This window comes from Scedosporium apiospermum (assembly GCF_000732125.1).
Source record: "Scedosporium apiospermum strain IHEM 14462 chromosome Unknown SEQ_SAPIO_0055, whole genome shotgun sequence".
NCBI lineage: Eukaryota > Fungi > Ascomycota > Sordariomycetes > Microascales > Microascaceae > Scedosporium > Scedosporium apiospermum.
In genome coordinates, this window is record NW_015971756.1 from 105,969 (window position 1) to 126,955 (window position 20,987).

Below are 20,987 nucleotides of genomic sequence, written 5' to 3' on the forward strand. Positions count from 1 at the left end.
AGAGGAAGAGGTCTCGGCCCCCTTTTTAATTGTGATCGCGGGACATTTAAGATTGGCAATTGGGTGACGTTTGACATAAGCACTAATTTTCAGGCGACATGGATAATGCAGGGTTGACCAATTGAGAGGACTTCCAATCTCCAATCAGATTCATCAGAGGCGGGATTTCCCTCTCGAAGGATTCAACTGTCTTGGGCTCGAAGAATTAAAGACCTCGAGGATAACATCCCGAAGATGCCGCATTCGGGGATAAACCCCACACGTCTTTGCAGCCTCCGGCATCATCGCCCTTCCACCATCGCATTCGCTGCTTCGCCTCATCATGTTGCATCCGGTATGGATCCCAATCGAAGTGCCGACACTTCATCTGTGCCGGATCTTGGTCGAGTTGTCCTACACCACACGTGGCATCTCATCGATTTCTACTTCGTAGCACGGACCGTTTTCTTGCAGTTCGGGGTCGATTTGGCTTCATTGATACTTTAATTGAGACGGAAATGACCAAAATAGAGTCGTGTATTACCGCTCGCTTGCGTCCCATTTAAGTGATAATCTTTCCCGCTGGTATTAAGTCCCCAGTGCCCAAATATTCCAGAAGAACGTAGTAAAATCATTAAGATAAAAACAGAATAACGACAGAGATGATTATGTGCATTTTCCTGGCTTCCACATCTTGATGTTCTTCACGGTCATGCCACGAGAATCTCCCTGGCCCCAAGTTGGCTCCCAGACAGGACGTGCGTACCAGAACTGGCGCTGAGCGTCTTCGGCCCCGTCCCGCCATGGCTTGCGCCCATATCCGTCTCTGAACTCATGTTAGCACCAGCCGCTTATGTAGATAGTTGAATAGAGAAGGCCGTTCTATTGTGAGATGAGAAACATACAGGAAATAACCGTTGGTCGTCCCAACAGCCACATTCAGGATGAGGTAGAATGGCCGGTCAAACGGCGCGTTGGCATTGGGCGATTTGGCCCATGGGTTTTCCTAAAATCCGTTAGAAACGCGGGCCTCGAATGGAGAATAATTGGGAAGAACAAACCGGCACAGTCTCGTTAATCTCCATATTGCCAAACCTGCCTCGTTGATAGAGAGTACCATCCCGTTTTCGGAAAGAGGTGTAGATGGTCTGGACAAGGACGGAGTCTACATAGATAAAAATGTAATCCGAGGACCCTATAATTAACAAATTTAATCAGCACCCATGCGCATATCTGAACTTGCATTGCCCCAGCCGCGACTTACATTCAACACCGAAAGTATGAAAGGCTTCTGAATAGTCAGTGCGCCGTAGTTCGCGCTTCCCTGACGTCTGCCTAAACATGTCCAGTTCTGCAGTCGGTCCCCAGTGCAGGGTTCCCCCAACCTTATGTCTCGCTGTCAGCCTATCAGTGGTGATCTATTACAGTGATAGCCTTACTTCGTTTCGTCCACCCTTGTAGTTGGTTCCCTCATTTCCGCGAGACTCCATGATGTCGATCTCACCCGATGCTGGCCATGTGCCATAGAACTCCTCTTCAGGCATCATCCTGAGGCCTCGATGTCAGCAAGTAACTCACGAAATTATCATAGCCAGCCGTAGGTTTCGTGTCGTACCATAATGCTGGCCAAAGCCAGTCACCTTTGGGTAGCTTGGCGACAATCTCGACTTTCCCATACTGAAGGGTGTGCTTCCCCTTTGTGTTCAACCTCGCGCTGCGGATGGGGTTGATGATTTCGCCAGTGGTTTTGTTTGACGTGATGCCGCATGCCTCAATGGTTGTGCCGGTACACGTCCCGTCTGTCGTGAGGTTGAGCTTGTAGCCATCTAGAAGCTCGCCTTCGCTAATTCCAATATCGTCAACCGTCAGTGTTGGGACAATGTGCAGACCCTCACCGTCGCTGTACACGTTGCGAGGATCATTTGTGGTCCAGTCAAAGGCACCGGAGCCAAACCCGCCGCGCTGGATCTCATAGTTCCAGCTGGCTGGGTCGATGCCATTGGAGAAGTTGTCTTCCCAGATAAGGCAGAACTTAAGACATGAGACGTCAGTGAATGTAAACTTTAGGCTAAGGAGGAATGATGGACTCACATCACGGCTACCATACGAGTTCCATCCATCCCAGCAAATATAAGCTCCAATGGCGGAGCCCACCAATGCCATAAAATAGAATATCCATCTGTCATAGGAAATTCGAGGGTCGCGCTTTTCTAGCCATGGCTTGTCGTAGTCGCCAATCAGTCTCGAACTCTTGAATCTCCTTTGTTTTGGAGGGGGTCTCTGGATGCCTGTGAAATTAAATGCAAGTGAGTATTAGCTCCAGGTCCACACACTGTTGGGCAATGAAGACGAAACTTACATGATGCTATGAATGAGGCTCTGCCGGATAATATCGTCGATGCTCGAACGCTCTGGGCACGGGTTGGCGTCCTGAAAGGATCTTGAGCGAGGAAGTCGGTGTTGTTAATCGACCCTCGGTGCGAGGAGTTCCTTGATGCAAAGGCCATGATCCCGACGGGATGTTAAGATCATGAAGGGGGCGCAGGAAAATCAAGAAAGAAGAAAAGAGAGCGAGAACCATAAGACGAAGAGCGAGTCGACAAGCGGGTCAGCAAGCGAACAAGCGAAGAGACAGACCGCGAGAACATCTCTCACTATTTACTGCGAAATCTAGCCCAACACTTCATCCTTCTTTCAGCTCACTGCACCTTACATTCCATGGATTTCCATCCTCAATCTCGATATCTGCGCCGAGTGACAGCAAGCGCAGCGCCACAACATGTGTTTCTTCGATTGACAGGGATGTCAGCTTGATCCTTTTTCCCTTTTCCGCTTCGATGATAAGATAGGAGACCAATATTTTCCAATTCCGGCCACTTCTTTCGGTCGCTGGGTCCAGATCCACAATTAGAGTTGGCAAAACCGTTAGGTGGGGGGGCTGGTGGGGGATCGTCGCTATCTTGGCAGATGGAATCTATTGAGTCTATTGGATTGATCGGTCGAGAGTATGTCACTGACCTGCACGAACGATAACGCACCTCCCTTGTCAAGTTTGCTCCCCTGGACCCATTCCGTCCTATCACGACAGCACACGCCACGACTAGTTATCATGCCGTGATGCTAGTGGATGGTACCTTGATGGGATATCGATTGATCGAGCCCAAAAGGGCGGTTTCACGAAGGAAACGACATGATGCCAGCAGAGCCTCTCCGTTTCAGCCCAAGGCAAGCTGCAGTTTTGTCGCCCGTTTATGCGATATCGAACTCTCCCTTGAAAGGCCAGGACCCGCTTCTCTTTCCGTTTGGGACATTGACTACTACCCTGTCATCGAACAAACGCTTGTCCCGCCCTTGTAGCTTGCACTAAGCCCGGAATGCCCAAGGCAATATTCTCGGTTCGCCATCGCATTGATTTCCCTTTCCGAGCGCGCTGAGGAAGATTGTGCCTGATATTTTCGGACCGTGGCCAATGGCGCTTCCCGTTTTCAACAGGAGAAGCACATCATATGTCCCTATCGACTAAGGACTACTGTGGAAATCTCTAATGCAAAGCCAAAGCCGGAAATATTGATTGAACTAGTGCTGGCTCGTATTTCATTGCGGCTGAGATGGCAAGATCTTTTTCTTTTCCTGAGGACCGGGAGGGGGTAGATTGTTGGGGTCTATCAATCCTGAACAGCGGTAAGAAAGGGAGGGGGATGGAAGAACGGAATAGCAGGCGCGTATTAAGGCGTGATAGCAGAGCCTGGTAGCACGTGGAATGAAGCCGGGAATCCCATCCCAATCTTTAGATGGTTCTCTGGCCCCGTGTTTTCAGAGACTCTCCAGTTTCTTGCTTTTCTTGTTCTTTTCCTTTCTTCAAAGACCCGCAGTGTCTCTTGATAACACCACTCTCGTTACTCAAAGACAGTCTTGTCGAGATGGAGGAAGTCAAGTCAGTGTCTCAAGGCCTGGGCCATAGGTCGATACGCATGTCGACCTTCCAGCTTCCCGTGCCCGAAGATGGGCAGGGCGACGATGACAGCCAGGGACGGTGTAGCACGGTAATATACGCCTTGGTGAAGATCGTCTTTTGTCTCACTAAGTTCTGACACTTCTCTTTAGATGGCTAAGTTTCTCCACCGTCGACTCACTGCTCAGGGTTGGGTCCACTCCACACCCGATGAGAGTGGCAGACAAGGTGGCGTTGTCCTTGCAACTGGCGATGAAGCCATCTTCGTCTCCGAGCCAGACAATTGCTACCCCGAGCTAGTCGACTTTTGTCGCAAGGCAGACATTGCCGCTCTGTGCACGATGCAGGGTGATGTAGTCGGCCACATCTTCCAAAGACTTCATCACGACACAACCGAGATCACACTGGCATCCGATCAAATAATACCAGTTGTGTCTTCACTCAGTGACCTTGTACGCAATGACTTGAGCGTAAGGCGTCGTGACTTTGCTTGCTTCGTGAGGAAAGAAAAGCTTCTTCTTGCCTGGAGCCAAACCGCAGATGGGCTGATACCTCACGCCAACCATCTCGAAACCAAGATGATGGGAGCAGTAAGTAACACTCATCCTCTGATAATAATAATATCACCACTAACCTTTTTGTTTCGTAGATATGGGGTAGCAGCCTTGAGGGTCTCCCGACACCCCCTGGGAGGACGGGAATGCATACTCCCGACTCCAGAGGCTTCGAGAGACCAGTCAGCTACTATGGCTCCGAAAAGGCCATCGAAGCTGACAGCAGCTCCATCTCTCTCGACGCTGAAGATGAAGAAGCCCTCAAGGTACCACCTCGGCCCTTTGTCCTCACCCACTCCATTATGATTGGCCTCGCAATGTGTCTCTTGATCGTCGTCGAAGCTCTCGCCGTCCGCGTCATCATCGTTGAAATCCGCCTACTGGGGTCGGCTGCATACAATCGTCTTGCCCTTCTTGCTACTCTCCCCATATTCATGTTCATGGGAATGTTCGTCTTCACTGTCCTGTTCGGCTGTCTGTTCCAGGCCTTTGGTCCTATGCATGACATCAAGAGCGGAAACACTCGCTACTTCAGCGCTCGAGCACCTGAGCTACGCCGCCACCCCAACATTCAGTGGCCACACATCACTATCCAGATGCCTGTCTACAAAGAGGGCTTGAAGGGCGTCATTATCCCTACAATTAACTCTGTCCTCCCGGCAATTGCCCATTACGAGCGACTTGGCGGTACAGCTTCCGTCTTTGTCTGCGAAGACGGAATGCAAGCTGTGAAGCCCGAGATTGCCGAGATGAGACGGAAGTTCTACCGCGCCAACAACATTGGATGGGTCGCCCGTCCCCCGCATAACAAAGACGGCTTTGTCCGTGCCGGCAAGTTCAAGAAGGCGAGTAACATGAACTATGCGCTCGACTTCAGCCTGAGGGTAGAGGATGAGCTCCTCAAACTCCTGAGGGTCAAGGCAGCGCATCTTCAATGCCGCGAAGAAGACATCTCCGTCGAGATTGAAAACGAGTTGTACGAAGAGGCATTGCAAACAATGCTCGCTGCTGATGAAGGTCGGACGATGGCTGCTGGTAACATTCGCATGGGAGATATTATCCTGCTTATTGACTGCGATACTAGGGTGGTAAGTCTACTGGCAAGCTGCATATAACATTGAAAGCAGCGCTAACGTCTATCGTTTCCCCCCTCCAGCCTGTTGATTGCCTCTCTCTTGCCGCCATGGAGATGGAGGAAAGCCCTGAGGTCGCCATAATACAGCACGCATCGGGTGTGATGAATGTTACCCACAGCTTCTTCGAGAACGCAAGTAAGTACCATTCCACTGATATTCAACGTGCCCAATTCCCCAGCATAGTCCCTAACATTTAATCTTTAGTCACGTACTTTACCGATCTTGTCTACCTCCTTATCCGCTTCTCCGTCGGCAACGGCGACTATGCCCCATTTGTCGGCCACAACGCATTCCTCCGATGGAAGGCTCTTCAAAGCGTCCGGTTCACTGATAGTAAAGGACGGGAGCTGTTCTGGAGTGAGGATCACGTCTCAGAAGACTTTGACATGTCGCTTCGTTTGCAAACGGCTGGCTTTGTCGTTCGCCTTGCGACTTATGGTATGTTTCATCGCCTTGAATAGCCCTCCTACCCGGCCTCTTTGCACATTCTAACAAGTGGCAATAGATAATGGCGAATTCAAGGAAGGTGTGTCGCTTACCGTCTTTGATGAGTTACTTCGCTGGGAGAAATATGCCTACGGTTGTTCTGAACTTGTAGGTTCACTAATAATCTATCGATAATACAATACGCATCATGCTAATCGTTATCAGATCTTCAATCCCATGTACACATGGCTCTGGCGGGGCCCCTTTACAAAGCTCTTCTTGCGCTTCCTCTGGTCCAACATGAAGCTCTCCTCCAAATTCACCATCCTTGGATACGTCGGTACCTACTACTCTATCGCAGCCGCCCTCCCCCTTGCCCTAGCAAACTACTTCCTGACCGGCTGGATCGCCGGTGACATCGACCAAGCGTACATGGACAGCTGGAACGTCCTCGCCGGCCAGCTCGTTATCTTTGTGGGTGCTTCGCCCATCCTATTTGCCTGGTACCGCCACCGCCTTGGCAATATGAAATTCTGGTGGGCGCTCCTCGAGGCGTGGAAGTGGTTGCCTTTTTTCGTCGTCTTTTTCGGCGGCCTTAGTTGGCATCTTTCGTATGCTTTGCTGGCACATATTCTCTCGCTGCCCATCGAGTGGAGCAGCACGGCCAAGGAGCTGGAGAGTTCGGGCTTCTTCATTAGCTTGGAGAGAGTCTTGCAGACTTTCAAGTGGGCGCTGCTCTTCACCATTCCCATCGCCGCTGGCATGGTCTATTTGGCCCAGTTTGCTCCAGTCGGGTGGGAGATTTCGGACTGGACTTCGATTGTTCCGCTTGCTAATCAGATCGGCGGACACATTGGTCTTCCCCTCCTGAGCATCCTTCTTTGATTTTTGTTACTGGTAATCTGCTTGGATATGATATGGCGCGTTTGGTGCTAGGAGATGGAACACTGGGCCTTTTGGTAATGATGGACAAGGATACAGAGACTGAGACATACATACTTAGAAACTACAATGGTCGGTTTATAGGTGGGATTATACATTGGGATTGTTAGGTAATTTGCTAGCTGGATCTTGATGGCTGGTACTAGTTAGATCTGCCCATGCCTTCCTTATTTTGCTCATGCTCCTCACGCAGCTGCTTCGTGCTCACTTTGAAGGCGAACCATTTGTTTCTTTGCTCGCAACGGGCTACCGGGGCCACGAGAATACCGTCCACGACATCTAAACAACACAAAGATCGAAAACCATTTTAACCTGCTCAAAGATGATTTGGACGAATGATCGCCAACTCTTCGCCTCCCCAGTCTTCCTTTTCTGCTTGTCGCGCATCCCTCATCAACCTTGCAGGATGTAGGATCAAAAATGCGAGCAAGACCAAAAACATCAACGTCGCGTCAAAGAGGTAAATGAACACCTCGTGCGCCATAACAAATCCATTCTCGCCCTGGATATATTCGACTGCTCGTACCATGCTCCGTACAATTACCGCCGCCGTGATAACTTTGATAACCCTGAAATGGTTCTGCCAGTTTATCGAGCGGCACTTCAAGGTGACAGGTGTCGGGTTCCTCTTTGTGCGACGTTGAACGTGCCAGGAAGTCAAGATAAAGAACGATAGGGCGACAAACTGTACTATTAGACCCGTGATGACAATCTTCCGGCTCAGTTCGATAGCTGAAGGATCACCGGATGCAGGCATGATGGAACCGGCAATTTGGGTGCCAAGAGAACCAATGTCGATGAGGACGTAGAGTTTTGTCATCCATCGAGGGCTGATGAATGCGTGGCGTTCAGCGGCGAGGGCACTTATGACGCGGCCGAGAGCCATGTATATCGTAGCAGCGATCATCGGCGCTGAGCTAAGAAGCAGGAGATTTTGCAGAATGAATGGGCCGACCTTGTCGGGCTCATCGGAAGACTGCGCACGACCAAAGTATCCGAACACCTCTCCTGGGAAATCGACCAGCCACATTAGCAAGTGTCTTGATTTCAGCAAAAAAAGGGTCTTTGGACATACCGATGCCGCCTAAGATGAGAGGGATGAAAAACCATGCTCGAAGGCGGACCAAGTAAACTAGGTGCCCGAGGGTTGCCAATCCGAAGAGAACAATGAAAGTGTAGGCAGCGCCTTTATTTGGACGGTAGTAGTAAAAGACCACGACCTGGGTGCCGTTGACGATCGGTCCAAAAGGTGGCTCGGCGTTCATGTTCAAAATTGTCTCTTTCTACCTTTGAAGGCTTTGATCTCTTCACGTTTGAGAGACTCGAAGAATAAATGCGTTGACCGGGAAAAGAAAAAAGAAAAAGAACAAAAACCGCCTCTCTCACACATCGGAGACGAGGTAGAATATTTAGAATATCCATTCTCGATGCCATCTGCGAATCTTCCAATATATATGGACCAAATCTGTTCAATATCTATGAGCTCGTCTGTTCCAGAACGCGGCCTCCAGCATTATTCGCATTCCCAAATCCGAAAATTGGTTGATTTTTCGCATTCTAAATGCGAAAATTCAGACCAATCCGCTCATTGCCTGAAAAGCTTAATACCAACGGCCCCTTTTAGTGCGTCTGTGAGTCGTTCCCCCTTCTGGTCAGTCAATGCCAAAGGACGCGTCATTGGAAACGCCATGTTTGACCCACCCCCTGCGTGAGTCTGGGAGTACTGTAGGAAACGTAATGGTGCCTGGGAACTAGGTTTTTATTGGATTTTTATTCTGTTTCGTGAGACTGGTTCGAAGACCATCTCTTTTGGGACCTATTCCAGGTCTGGTCATAAAATAAGCAGACTCGTAGCACGCACTCGGTGTCGTCTGGGCAATATTCGGTCCTGCATTCTCTTATTTCCACCATCGCAATGGCAACAGAGTCCATCATGCCCATCCGCCGAGGGTCATCAAAGAGACCTCATCGCAAATCACGGGCTGGATGTTTGAACTGCAAAAAACGCAAAGTAAAAGTAGGTAATGAATGGGCATTGGGGTTGCTGCCGACTTCTACTAACCTTGCCTAGTGCGATGAGGAGAAACCCGAATGCACAAATTGTATCCGGTTCAACGTCCCTTGTTCGTTCGGGCACGACCGTTCGGGCACCCAGAGCCATACACAGTCATTCAGTTACCTTTCCAATGCTCGAACGTCACAGGGCACAGACGATAATAGCAGTCCCCCTCGCCGCGGTCGAGGCCGACCCCGGAGGGACTGGACCCCCGTCATAATTAATAGTGTCGAATCCTCTGACATATCGATCGACACTCCGTCCTCATCGTCTCACGACACACCAACGTCTTCAACAGAAACGAGCATCGTGCAGCCCACACTCAATGTTGCTGAAGCTGAGCTCCTCTTCCACTTCATCTCTAGAGTTGCGCCAACTTTCGTGGCAGTAGATGAAGAAGAATCATGGCGAGATCCTTTCGTCAAATTTTGGAAGGACAATGTCCCTCGTCTCGCATTTATGCACCACTTCGTTCTCCATTTGATGTATGCCATCGCAGCCTACCATCTCGCTTTCACGAAAGACGACAGAAATGAACGAGACCACTACATTACTCTAGCCGGAGATCATCTATCACGGGGCGTTACGGAAATGACTAAAACGCTATCAAGTATCAACGACGACAACTGCCAGGCTTTATACATTGGCGCGGCGCTCGTATGTTACTCCACGTTCGCGGCTGGCCCTACGGGGCAAAGCGATCTTCTTATCTGCGACGTTGACGATGAACGTGAGCATAGATGTGTTAGATTGATCCATACCACCGTGGACTCGTCCATATTATACTCAGGACTCATGGCCCCTCTCGGGCCGTCGGATGAGGTGAGCGATAATACCGGGCCAACGTTTGCGCGCGAAGGATTTCCGCGAATCGCCTGGGAAGGGGCTCTGGATAAGCTCCACAACTTCGTTTCCGATGATGAAAGTTCAAATAGGGATATATACATCCGAGCTTTGGACGGTTTGATCCAGACTTACAATGCCATATTCGGCATAGGCGATGGGGAATATGACGGACCCCCGGAATATGGGTTCGTTTTTGGGTGGTTGTACCGGCTAAACAACGACTATATATCGTGCGTTAGGAGGCGGGAAGCACCTGCTTTGCTCATTTTGGCATATTACGCCGTGCTTTTTGGGGCTATGAAGAATGCCTGGTTCGTACAGGGGTGGTCCGGTCATTTACTTTCTCGAATCACGAATTTTGTCGGCGATGAGTATTATAAGTGGTTAGAATGGCCAAAATGCCGTATTCTGGCTTCTCACGATGAGACAGGTGCGAGCTCTGTGTGAGGGCATCGTCATAACGCTGGAGCTCACATCTCTCGACTTCTTCGTTGAAATAGGTGCGGTATAGTCTTAAAAGAAGAGCGTGAAGATGTAACGATAATGTACCTTCTTTCTCCTTAGTATTACCTTGGCTCTTGATTCTAAATTTGATGAATTGTAGCTTAATGCGTCGGATATATTCCCAAATGCTACTTGAATCACAAACTCTGTGGTTACTGACTTCTCTTTCTCCAATACCATTCGGCCCTCTAGTTACAATGTAAACACGTCCCTGATCTAACCATCGAGGACTTCCATCTTCAGTAGTTGGTGTTGGTAATGGACAGTCCTATTGGCGCGGGTAGTGCATCTTGTTCTGACCGTCTTTCCCAGCATCCGGGTAATTCGAATCAAGACGGATTAGATGGCATTCCATGCCCCTTATTGTCTCGCTCATCAAAGAACATTAAAGGTTACCGGTCAATGATTCGAAAGCATACTAGGCTCCTCACGCATACATCGATCACTCGGCAGCTGCCGTGTCCAACATCCGTGGGAAACCCGAGTTATGGAGAGCATGGTTATTGTCCCACAGATAGATTGCACGTTCATTTAGGCCAGAAACATGGGACAATGTGCCATTTAATAAAGGAACACCTTATCCACCCAAATAGCGGCCATGTTACAGCCCTTAGTTCCGGGCACCTGCCGCCGCTTTTCCCCATGCGCACTTTCGAGACACTGAACGAGATAAACAAGTGCCCCATGCCCCTCGACGGGGACAAGTCGTATCCAGCGATTACATTCGCTCATTCACATTGATAATTGCATTTCTACTCAGCGCATTTTTTTCGATGAAGCCAATAGGGCTCTCTTTCCTGGTCTTCAGCCCGGGTCTGGTGGGTGCATATGCTCTTCCAGAGGCCTGTTCGGGTATCTGCACCAATTCTCACGATCCTTCTGTGATTTCCCGTCCAGATGGCACTTACTTCCGTTTCTCTACTGGTGGAAACATCGCTGTCCATACCGCACCGGACATCTCGGGTCCGTGGACATACAAAGGCTCAGCCATTACGGGAGGATCTGTCATCAAGTTGCCCGGGAACAGTGATCTTTGGGTTCGTTTTTGCTCAACCTTCATCACCAGTGCTAAGAAATCTAACGAGCCCCGATGGCATAGGCGCCCGATGTAAGTCAGGTCGGCGACATGTTCTACCTATACTATTCCGTTAGCACTTTTGGCTCGCAGAGTTCTGCAATTGGCGTTGCGCGATCTTCCACCCTGGACGTAGGCACCTGGCAAGATTTGGGTTCCATTGGTCTGGACTCTGATCCAACGAAACCCTATAACTCAATCGACGGCAATTTTTTAATAGACTGCAATGGAACGGCTCTTCTCTCTTTCGGTAGCTGGTGGAAAGGGCTACACCAAGTACAGTTGGACGGTGAGCCTACATCAGTCAAGCAGGATTCACAAGCCGTGCAGCTTGGCTTCGACCCAAATGATCCGGCCACAGAGGGTGGCTACATGTTCAAAAATAGAGACTTCTATTATCTGTTCTACTCTAGAGGCAAGTGCTGCGGGTATGACAAAGATCGTCCGGCTGCCGGCGAAGAGTACAGGATCCTAGTGTGCAGATCCACAACGGCGACGGGCGGTTTCGTCGACCAGGACGGGACATCCTGCACGAGCGGTGGTGGAACAACGGTTCTGAAGTCTCACAACTGGGTGTATGGACCTGGAGGCCAAGGCGTTTACCAAGATCCTACGCATGGTCCTGTGAGTGAACTTATTCCCGGAACGTGTAGGATCCAGTCGGAATTAACGTGAGCTTTAGATTCTGTACTATCACTATGTTGACACTAGGATCGGCTATGCAGACGGCCAGAAGCGATTCGGATGGAATAAGATTGATTTCTCCAGCGGCTGGCCTGTTGTCTAATTGTCTAACGAAGAGTTCTAAAGCATCGGATCGAAAGGAAGAATAAGGGTCCTAAGAAAGGGACATGAGAACTATAGCACAAGTTATAACACTAAGCTCGCCTCAGCGCGCTGTTTCGCCTTCCCGCGTTTCGAAAATCTTCCTTCGCACCTTTTCCCAAGCCGGAAAGTACACCTCCACGATGGACTTTAACTCGTTTTCATCGAATCCCTTCACCCTCTTCCAATCAAAAGCCGAGAGCTTATCGCCTCGTGAGGGCCTCGGAGAAGTCGTATCAGTTCAATCTTGATCCAGGCCCACCGCAATGCTAGACTTCTGAGAGGCACTCATCAGGGGAGCCATTTTCGAAGTTATTTCATCGCGAGCCTTGACGTCGTCAACACTCATCGCCACGAAGCCCTCAAGATCCTTTACGACCACATTCTCATCTTCCCCCCTCGTTAGGAAAGCGTAGTGCACTCTATCGACATGCGGCCAGAGGTCATAAGGGTTGTTGCTACGTATCGTATATTGTTGGTAAAAAGGAGAAGAGTCCACTATCCCTCTTCAACTTCTCGGCCCTGCGGTACGAATTCGTCGAAGGGATCGAAAGCGTTGCACCTGTAGGCACGGACTGGGAGGGATACATTCTCCATCGGTCCTAGAAACGCGCCGGCGGTGTCAGTAAAGCCATCTGTGTACATATGTGTCTATGTAGTGTGCAATCATACCTGAAGGCCCGACTCCCAAGGCCATAGAGGATTTTCTCATTCAGTTAGGCTTAGAATTAAACGAGGACAGTTCAAACCGCATTAGCTGCCAAAACCACTCTAGAACTTGCTCGCCCGCCAGCAAACGTCATAAGCAGGTATATACCGCGTCCGCATAGTTTGCTCGGATTTTGAACTAATTCTTCTGCGTCTTGCCTCCACGGAAGACCCGATGGGTCACGTGTTTCTGAATAACCTTCCCCGCCGGTTCGATTCGCCCTGGGGAATGAGTTGTGGTGGAACACTTGTATGACGGTATCTCTAGCTTGTCGCAGGCCGACAGCAGTGCTGGACATAGCCTCGATCTCAGGCGCGAGTACCCGTCTATTGCTGGCCCGCGGTACTCGGAGATTTGAAGTATGCCAGATGCGATAGAGTTTTGGTTCGGCGCAAGCTGCTTGCAATTCCTCGTAGAGAAGTGAGGGCGTATCGATAGCGGACAGGAACCTCATCTGTGGGCATATCTTGACCAGAGACGCAATGCAAGACGGTGTAATAACGTGAGGGATGTTGGAAACATCCACTTCAACAATCGAATCCGATTTTGTGATTTTCGCAAGATTAATGGTATCCTCATCTGTTAGCGACGGCCAAGTTGAGAGGTCCAGGAGCTTTCCGTCTGAAGCATGCAGAGAATGCTAGAGGGTCAGAACTCCGGCTAATCGCGAAACTAGTTCCGGATTCTCTGTCGGGTGTCTGACGAGTCTGTTTCTAAATCCGGGTATCTCGACAGAGGCGAGAGCATGCAAAGCGTCCTCACTATCGACCGCCGCTTTAGAAGCCACGTTGAATGCCGTGTGTCCGAGTGAGGGGATAGACGGAGCTGATGCCTGGGCTGTCGAAAGGGGGACAAGGGCACTCTCCCTATCGTACCCCAGTACACTTGGCCACAAATCTCGCAGCGCCGCAGCATCAATCAACCTGGCAGCGCCCATCGATGGCAGGGAGGTGTGTTAGGGTGGAAGGGATCGGCCAGCCCATTAAATATCCAGTTTTCGATGATCTCCTAATTCCTATCTAGTATTTCAAGTTCAGCCTGCTGGGAAGCAGGGGCTGGGAGTGGAGGATTGTTGGACATTTTCATGATCGTCGACATGCTCCCGTGCAGGAGCCATCTTTAGTGAATATAGACTCTTCCCTGCGACATACGAAACTCATCAATATTCCAATAGCACCGGATTTTGTCATCTGGAGCAAGACCCTGGTGTTCATTCCACTTGATGGGACACAAGAATGATTGCCTTTATGATCAAACATCGACGATATTCATTCCGCAAATTCATGAGATAGCAATCTCGAGGGCTTTTTTCTTCGTCGAGACAGTCTAGCGTAGGCTAGCAGCGGACCACAACTCTATTGGGTATCAGAAATCGAAAACGTATCGACGTGTAGGGAACGCACATGCGATTGGCGTGGAGGATATATCAGAAAGTGCCAGTGATAGCATCTCCCGCCTGACTCGGCATTATTTAGCCTGTTTGATCAATCGTGGCTGGTGTTGCGCTCTAACGCTCTTCATAAGGAAGTTTTAATTTATGCTGATCATTCGAACAACGACGGCTTTGCTGTCCTGAACTTCATTGCCCGCATCCTGACTGAAGGCATAGTCATCAAATGTCATCGATATATACGGCAGTTCCACCGGACGAAGATGACCGGGCCACCTCTTGCCAGAGAAGACCAATATCTCTTTGGAGTATTTGGATCGCAGGGGTAGCACTCACAGTTGCTGTGCTGACAATATCCTCTTTCATCATTGGCATGGTCGTCGACCAAAATGAGTCCGATCTGCCTAGCACATCGGCTTCGATCCCTTCGGCAAATGGCCTTCTGCCTCCACAGGCATTTCTTCCCGAGAGTGTGATTAGAGCAACGCCCTCCAAAAGCGTCAATTAGCACTGACGGTTATCGGTAGTACCCATGAGAAGCGTCGCCTTTGACTTCCCCACCGAATATGAGGACACTGGTCCGGAAGGGGATCAACTTTGGAATGACCTCATGCCAGGTAGGAATTGATATCAGGCCCATTGACAGGCTCGCGCCATCAGCGACACAGTAGCCATTGACGTTTTTATGTTTTCTTTGAAGATGGTTCGGGCTTCGTTCGGGTCCCAAATCCAAGGCGATTTGACATGCCAGTGAGCGAGCCCATCGCCGACGACCCCGAGGAAGCAGAAGTCTATTCTCTGTCTGTTACCCATCAACTCCACTGCTTAGTATGTCTGCGGTTGCCACAACTGATACCGAGCACGAGCTGATTTTCTCTAGGCCGTTTTGCGCGATGTCATCATCAAGTACGAGAAGCGTGACAAGTCTCGCTTTGCGGGGAACGGGCATGAATATCACTGTTTAGATGTAAGTATGCCTCAACTAACGAGAGCGTACATGGGGAGTCTTTGGTTCGTTCTAACTTTGTCGAGTAGTACATTAGGCAGGCCATTCTCTGTGCTGGAGACACGACACTAGATTACGCTGATGACCAGACAGTCGGGCCAGATGGGCTGATCACAAGATATGGATTCACAGGGGCAAAGTCAATACACCAGTGCAGAGATTGGGATGCCATTAAAGCGTTTGCAGAAGAGAATAAATCGGGAGATAGGACCGGTATTCTTATTTGACTTGTTTATAGCTATCCACATTTTCGGCTTTGAACTTTCAGGTCTCTGTCGTGTCGGCAGTCCACACTGACACCCCTGGAAGATATCGCCTGGAATCCGAGAGTAACCGGTTAATTAAATGTATGGGAAGACGTCTGCGAAGAGACCTTTGCATCTGGTTCTTCCTCGCGGCAGCACCTTATGTCCGTCGTCGGGCTATTTGCTCTCGAAAGTGGCGTTATATTAACCATTTCAATTTGCTCAACAGTCCAGGTTTAGAGGACTCGATGCTGACTGGGCCAGCTTCCATGTTGTCTCCCGATGGCCTAGTGAGAAAATAGATGCAAGCAAACCAAAAGGCTGGGGGTGAGAAAGCCTAAATTTCACATAACAAAAGCTGTTGAGTATATCACACCTAGAACCGACGGGTCATATATTTCGGATAAGAGGACAACGGGCGGAATCCTCTTCTATGTCATTGATATTCTACGCCACCTGGTCAAAGGGACACCCTCATAAAACGTACAGTATGTATCTCCTCATATCCCCTCATAAGGTAGCAGGTGCTCCCTCGGCGTACTCCCGCGAGACCCTATTACAAATCCCACCTATGTCGCAGTGGCATTGCCTACTGGTGGCGCGCCTCCGGGGGGCCCTTCCTCCTCTGCAGCGGGGATGAATGCTGCAGATGCCAACGGGATCTGACCAACCACGCCACCAGCAACTGTCGTTCCGTCAATATTCGCAGGAGCGCCAGCTGCCAACCTGGAGTAGCTAACGAGCTGGTCGGTACTCAAACTGGGTCAAGACAAAGTTTGGTTAGTTTCCGAAAGACGATCTTGGCGGGGAGAGGCGGCTCAGTCTCTTACGGATTGACAATCATGACCTGGCCGGTCTGACAATGAGGTCCAGTAGCGCAGTAGAGAAACATCGTCGCGGAGCTCGTGACGGGCATATTGAAAACACCGACGGTCTGCTGGCCCGCCTGGAAAGGGATGTGGCCGCTGTGAATCGCTCCAGGAACGGTGGCTTGTAGAGGCTGACAGGGAGCGTTGGCGGCGCTCTGCGTCACGGTGTGGTTGCCGGAGCTGAACTGGAACTGGATGATATCACCGGGGGAGGCGGATACGATGTTGGGGATGAAGGTGTCCTGGGGGCCGCCGACTACTACTGGGATGACACGGGCAAGCCTGACGGTTGATAGAACTACACAGGGAGGTTAGATGGCTACCCATTATTATCAAAGCCAGCGACTTACTTGGTATGCCACCGATAGCAATGAGAGGCGCCGCCTCGGCCGTAATGGCTAGGAGGATGGAAGCAAGTGTAATCCGCATAGTGTGGCCAATGTGACCAAAGATTATACTATGAAATACTTCGACGCAGTTGAAGGAAACTTAGGGAATGTTGGCAAAAAGAGTGACTTGGGTAAAAAGAGTCCTGCTCAGCGACAAACCGTTGTAATGACAATGGATATGTCAAAGAAATAGAATAGAAGAGATGCTGGTCTACAGCTCTAGATTAGTGCGCTCGCGGAGGGCTAAATCAAAAGAAACGAAATATCAAAAAGAAGAAGTGAAGAAAAAAAGATGAGAAAAGAAGGAACGAAGTGTGCCCCCGGGGGCCGAGATAATGTGTTTTTGTTTGTCGAGGGTCAGGACGGATTACCAACCCAAACTGCGGACATTCTCCTTCACTGCGAATCGCCGTGTCATCGGAAAGGTGGGGGTTCGCCTCCGACTTGCAGTGAAGTGAGGCCCCACCCGGATCTAGACCAGTTTGGTACGATCTCGATACCCTCATAAAGGTGGCTCTACTGATGGATTTCCTGGTCGAATGCATGTCACCGAGCATCAGCAGTCCCGCATCAAAGATGAGACTCGAGACTCCGATTGTGGACCCCCCTTGTTCTTTCTCTTCGGTAGCAGCTGCCACTCGCGAGCGGCAGACCAGGCTTAAGCGAGTAATCGGGATCATTCCGATCTTGGCAGATCTTGGTGTGACGGTTTGAGACGGCAACGTGGGCCAGGTGGGTCATCCTGTCCTTGGGACGGGCGTCAGTGGCAGGTCTGCGATAATCCCAACCGAGCAGCGCGATGGTGGGGGACCACATTCAGTGCCGGGCATTGTGGATAAAATCGATGTCTGCACTGCCCCTTGTTTCGAAGGACCTGGGATAATTTTTGCGGAATCTCGATGACGTACCTCTTCAGAGCCACGGAGCAACGGTGCTCGGGACTCTTGGGAGGTGACTAGGCAAGGCCCGGCTGTGCGTTTTGGGGAAAAGGTGGTACTTTCGCGGATCATGTCAATGCACAGGGAATTCCAGGATTGGGAAGTTCGAGAAGGGCGAAGAAACATCTTCACCCATTTTCATCTGTTATTGATAATAAGAGGTTGAGAGTCTAAACATCGAAGACTGCAACACTTCTAGCGCAATGCCTCCCTAATATTTTGGCGATATTATTTTGACAGATGCATCTGCCACAAGATGCATGGATGAGCAAGTAAACTACTTCGGCCTCATGAGTCAAGACCACCAACACTCAAAAGATGTCGCGAATGGAAACCAAGATGGTGCGGACAATTTGTTCTTGGCGTTGCGGGATCAGGCCATGCCTCCTCAATAATCCATACGTTTCTTGTATCGGTTTCAAGTTGGGTGGAGCCCAAATCGCTGAATCGCCGCGAATCCGGGGTAAATAGTTGGCGTGTTCCAGGTCGGCCACAATGGTCGCGCCCGACGGTGTTTCATGTGGTGAACAAAAATGGCTGAATTCGCCTCATGAGATTTCTCTGTCACCCTCCAGAAGATCGCCCGATGACGAGTCCCAGGGAACTGTAACATGGACGTTGCCCAGCATGTCAGGGATCGCATTTGATCTTATCAAGCAAATGCAGACTGACAAAGATTGCTCGTTGCGGACGCCAAACGACCTGCCAGAAAAGGAGAAATTATCCTTCTTGGGACGCGATCTGCTCTGGAGCCTGGACAATGCGTCCTCTTAGACATGGCTTTTGATCACAGCAAATTGGCCCACGCCTGTTTTTGGAATCTAACGTCATGGACTAAGGCATTAGAGAAGCAATCTCGCACCGGGATTTCCACGGCTCTGAACTTGCCTCTTCCTAAATATTGAAGAGAGTACTGAGGAGAGAGAAGTGGGGGAGGAAAGAGGGAAAAAAAAAGAACGGGGAAAAGGAAAAGTGGAAGAGAAAGAGAAGGGGAAAAGGGAAAAAAAAAACGAAAAAAAAAAAAAGGATTTCGGATGTGCCTTCTTAGAAGGCGCATTGGGATTTGAGCCCAATGCGGGGGTCGAACCCGCAGCCTTGAGATTAAGAGTCTCACGCTCTACCGATTGAGCTAACCGGGCAGGTTATTGATTGTTGATGGTTAGTGTCTATTTGTTTGCTAAAAGACAATGCTGAGGTGATTCGTTACTTGCTGACTAATCTCGGCAGAGTCTAGTGACCACCATTCATCCACTATTCCTATGACGATGGGATGGGTCTTGACCAGGCAGCCACTCTCCTGATGTGTCGATGTCAATAATATCGCCTTGCAATCTAACAAGTCTAATCAAATAATATTGTTCTTTATTCCCTTTAGCCTTGAAATGTCGATCGTTCAGCTCTCCCCGGAGATTCTAGTGCTAATTTTTGATTACCTGGGCCCCGACTTCTTTCACCAGGATATCCGTCGTCTGACCTTGTACAAGCAATGGTACCACGCGGCTTGGCAAGTCTTTGTCCGCAGAGTCCCCGTTTCGGCCAGGTCTCTAGGACAACTTCTGGGCTCGCCCGGTCGGAACGACATTCTTGAGAGCTTCTCCAAATTTACGAACGAACTGGATATAAATCTCCATGGCTTCGAAAATTGGGAGTCGGCGAGGCAACCGCGTTATGATGTCCTCCACGTGAACAAGAGTGCCAAATCGCCAGTTGCGACTAGTGAAAGACATTTCAAGATGGAGCTCGTTGACTCATGGACGACTCAGCTAAACCGCTCTCTCGACACTATGGCAGCAGCGATGCGGACGTCAAGAAAGTTGCGTTCCATGAAAATCACGGCAAAGATAGAAGTCAGCCCTTTGGTCCCCAAGAGAATTCGGCCCTACCTAGAGAGTGGTCCATTGGTGAAACTGATCTCACTACGACACTTGACCTCTTTGGAAATCGACCTGGCAGGTACTGAGATAATACGCAGGAAGGATGTCCCTCTTGACTCGCACATCTGTTGCGCGATCCGCTCCTTGCTTCCCACTCTCCATCGCCTCCGCTGTCGCCTCTCGCATGTATGCGAGAAATTGCTGGACCTCCCACCGGACGTTACTGCCCCCTCGCTCAAGGACGTGATAGTGAACTTGAACCTAACCAAGTTTGAAGACGATCGTCTTGTTTTCTCCAACTCAGAGCGATGTCATTACGACTCTACTTCTGAACTGGCACCCGAGAGGGCCATGGAGATCCAAGCGACGGACCTCGCGAATCGGCTCAAGGATCCTAACATGGTTAGGGTTATATACAGGAGCAACGTGTACCACAATACCGTGGCCATTGACGTCTTGACAGGAAGACGAATGGTGCTCCCGCCGTTCCTTCCCTGGGATGTCCAAGGTGCTTTGACGACCGACCTCTTTCAAGCTGGTCAGCACTGGCTGGCGCAGCTTACAGATAACTTCCAGACAGGAACCGACTTTTGGGACCACAGCTACGACGATTTCTTTGAGTGATTACATGGCTGAGGTGTAGCTCTATCGGCTCCTGGTTGTCGTCGGCTGTCGATCTTAGTCCCCCTTTTGGACATGGTTCTTTCAGCAAACAGATAATCCGGTCAACTATGCAGTCCAGAAGAAGACAGACAAAACTCATAAACATATACACTGATGTGATATTTGTGAGTTGTTTCGGCTGAGAAGAATGACATGGGTGGATCGCCCTTTTGCTAAAGGACACTTCGACAGAAGATGAGAGGTGGAAAGTGGGTGAAGTTGGCTTAAATAGGTAGTTTGAACTTGCGAGGAGAGGCCTTTCGCACTGGGGTACGCGCCCTCTATCACACCACCCGCTCTCCCATTATGTTGACATCAAGAGTTCCCCGCCCGGTAACGGTGCCATGGAAGGAGATATGCACTGTGATTTAGAGCCACCGTCGAACTGTCAACGATATCCTGGAACCCCGGCCGACGACGATGGGAAAGGGCAGAAAACCCCCTCTTCTCGTCAAGAAATCTGAAAATTTTGCAATGACTTCAGTCTCCGGTCCTTGCTAGCTATTCTACCCTTCCCAGGCATGTCATACAAGCGCCGTCTCTGTCTGACGCTGTCGGGCTTAAGGGCTTTGCTGACGCAAGCTCACTTAACTCCGGTCGGAGATAGAA

The 20,987-nt window shown here is 50.1% G+C and overlaps 5 protein-coding genes and 1 pseudogene across 5 annotated transcripts; 3 read left to right on the forward strand and 3 right to left on the reverse strand.

Annotated features, from left to right (window-relative positions):
- Positions 1-645: 645 nt before the first annotated feature.
- Positions 646-2,486, reverse strand: SAPIO_CDS1243 (uncharacterized protein; the record flags this gene model as incomplete). The annotated part of the gene is made up of 8 exons (XM_016784559.1): positions 646-805; positions 885-985; positions 1,041-1,174; positions 1,244-1,364; positions 1,419-1,527; positions 1,595-2,010; positions 2,071-2,267; positions 2,339-2,486. The coding sequence occupies 8 exons, from the start codon at positions 2,484-2,486 to the stop codon at positions 646-648; spliced, it is 1,386 nt and encodes a 461-aa protein (XP_016645675.1).
- Positions 2,487-3,899: 1,413 nt separating this feature from the next.
- On the forward strand, positions 3,900-6,932 carry SAPIO_CDS1244 (uncharacterized protein; the record flags this gene model as incomplete). Its single annotated transcript, XM_016784560.1, has 7 exons — positions 3,900-4,022; positions 4,084-4,521; positions 4,581-5,573; positions 5,642-5,756; positions 5,826-6,059; positions 6,127-6,215; positions 6,273-6,932. The coding sequence occupies 7 exons, from the start codon at positions 3,900-3,902 to the stop codon at positions 6,930-6,932; spliced, it is 2,652 nt and encodes an 883-aa protein (XP_016645676.1).
- Positions 6,933-7,305: 373 nt separating this feature from the next.
- SAPIO_CDS1245 (putative rta1 domain protein) lies at positions 7,306-8,254 on the reverse strand (the record flags this gene model as incomplete). Its single annotated transcript, XM_016784561.1, has 2 exons — positions 7,306-7,997; positions 8,065-8,254. The coding sequence occupies 2 exons, from the start codon at positions 8,252-8,254 to the stop codon at positions 7,306-7,308; spliced, it is 882 nt and encodes a 293-aa protein (XP_016645677.1).
- Positions 8,255-11,521: 3,267 nt separating this feature from the next.
- On the forward strand, positions 11,522-12,701 carry SAPIO_CDS1246 (uncharacterized protein; the record flags this gene model as incomplete). The annotated part of the gene is made up of 4 exons (XM_016784562.1): positions 11,522-12,094; positions 12,153-12,251; positions 12,364-12,534; positions 12,591-12,701. 4 exons carry the CDS (start codon positions 11,522-11,524, stop codon positions 12,699-12,701), a joined length of 954 nt encoding a protein of 317 aa, XP_016645678.1.
- Positions 12,702-16,214: 3,513 nt separating this feature from the next.
- SAPIO_CDS1247 (uncharacterized protein) lies at positions 16,215-16,943 on the reverse strand (the record flags this gene model as incomplete). The annotated part of the gene is made up of 3 exons (XM_016784563.1): positions 16,215-16,404; positions 16,476-16,812; positions 16,865-16,943. The coding sequence occupies 3 exons, from the start codon at positions 16,941-16,943 to the stop codon at positions 16,215-16,217; spliced, it is 606 nt and encodes a 201-aa protein (XP_016645679.1).
- Positions 16,944-19,223: 2,280 nt separating this feature from the next.
- On the forward strand, positions 19,224-20,339 carry SAPIO_CDS1248 (annotated as a pseudogene; the record flags this gene model as incomplete).
- Positions 20,340-20,987: the final 648 nt, after the last annotated feature.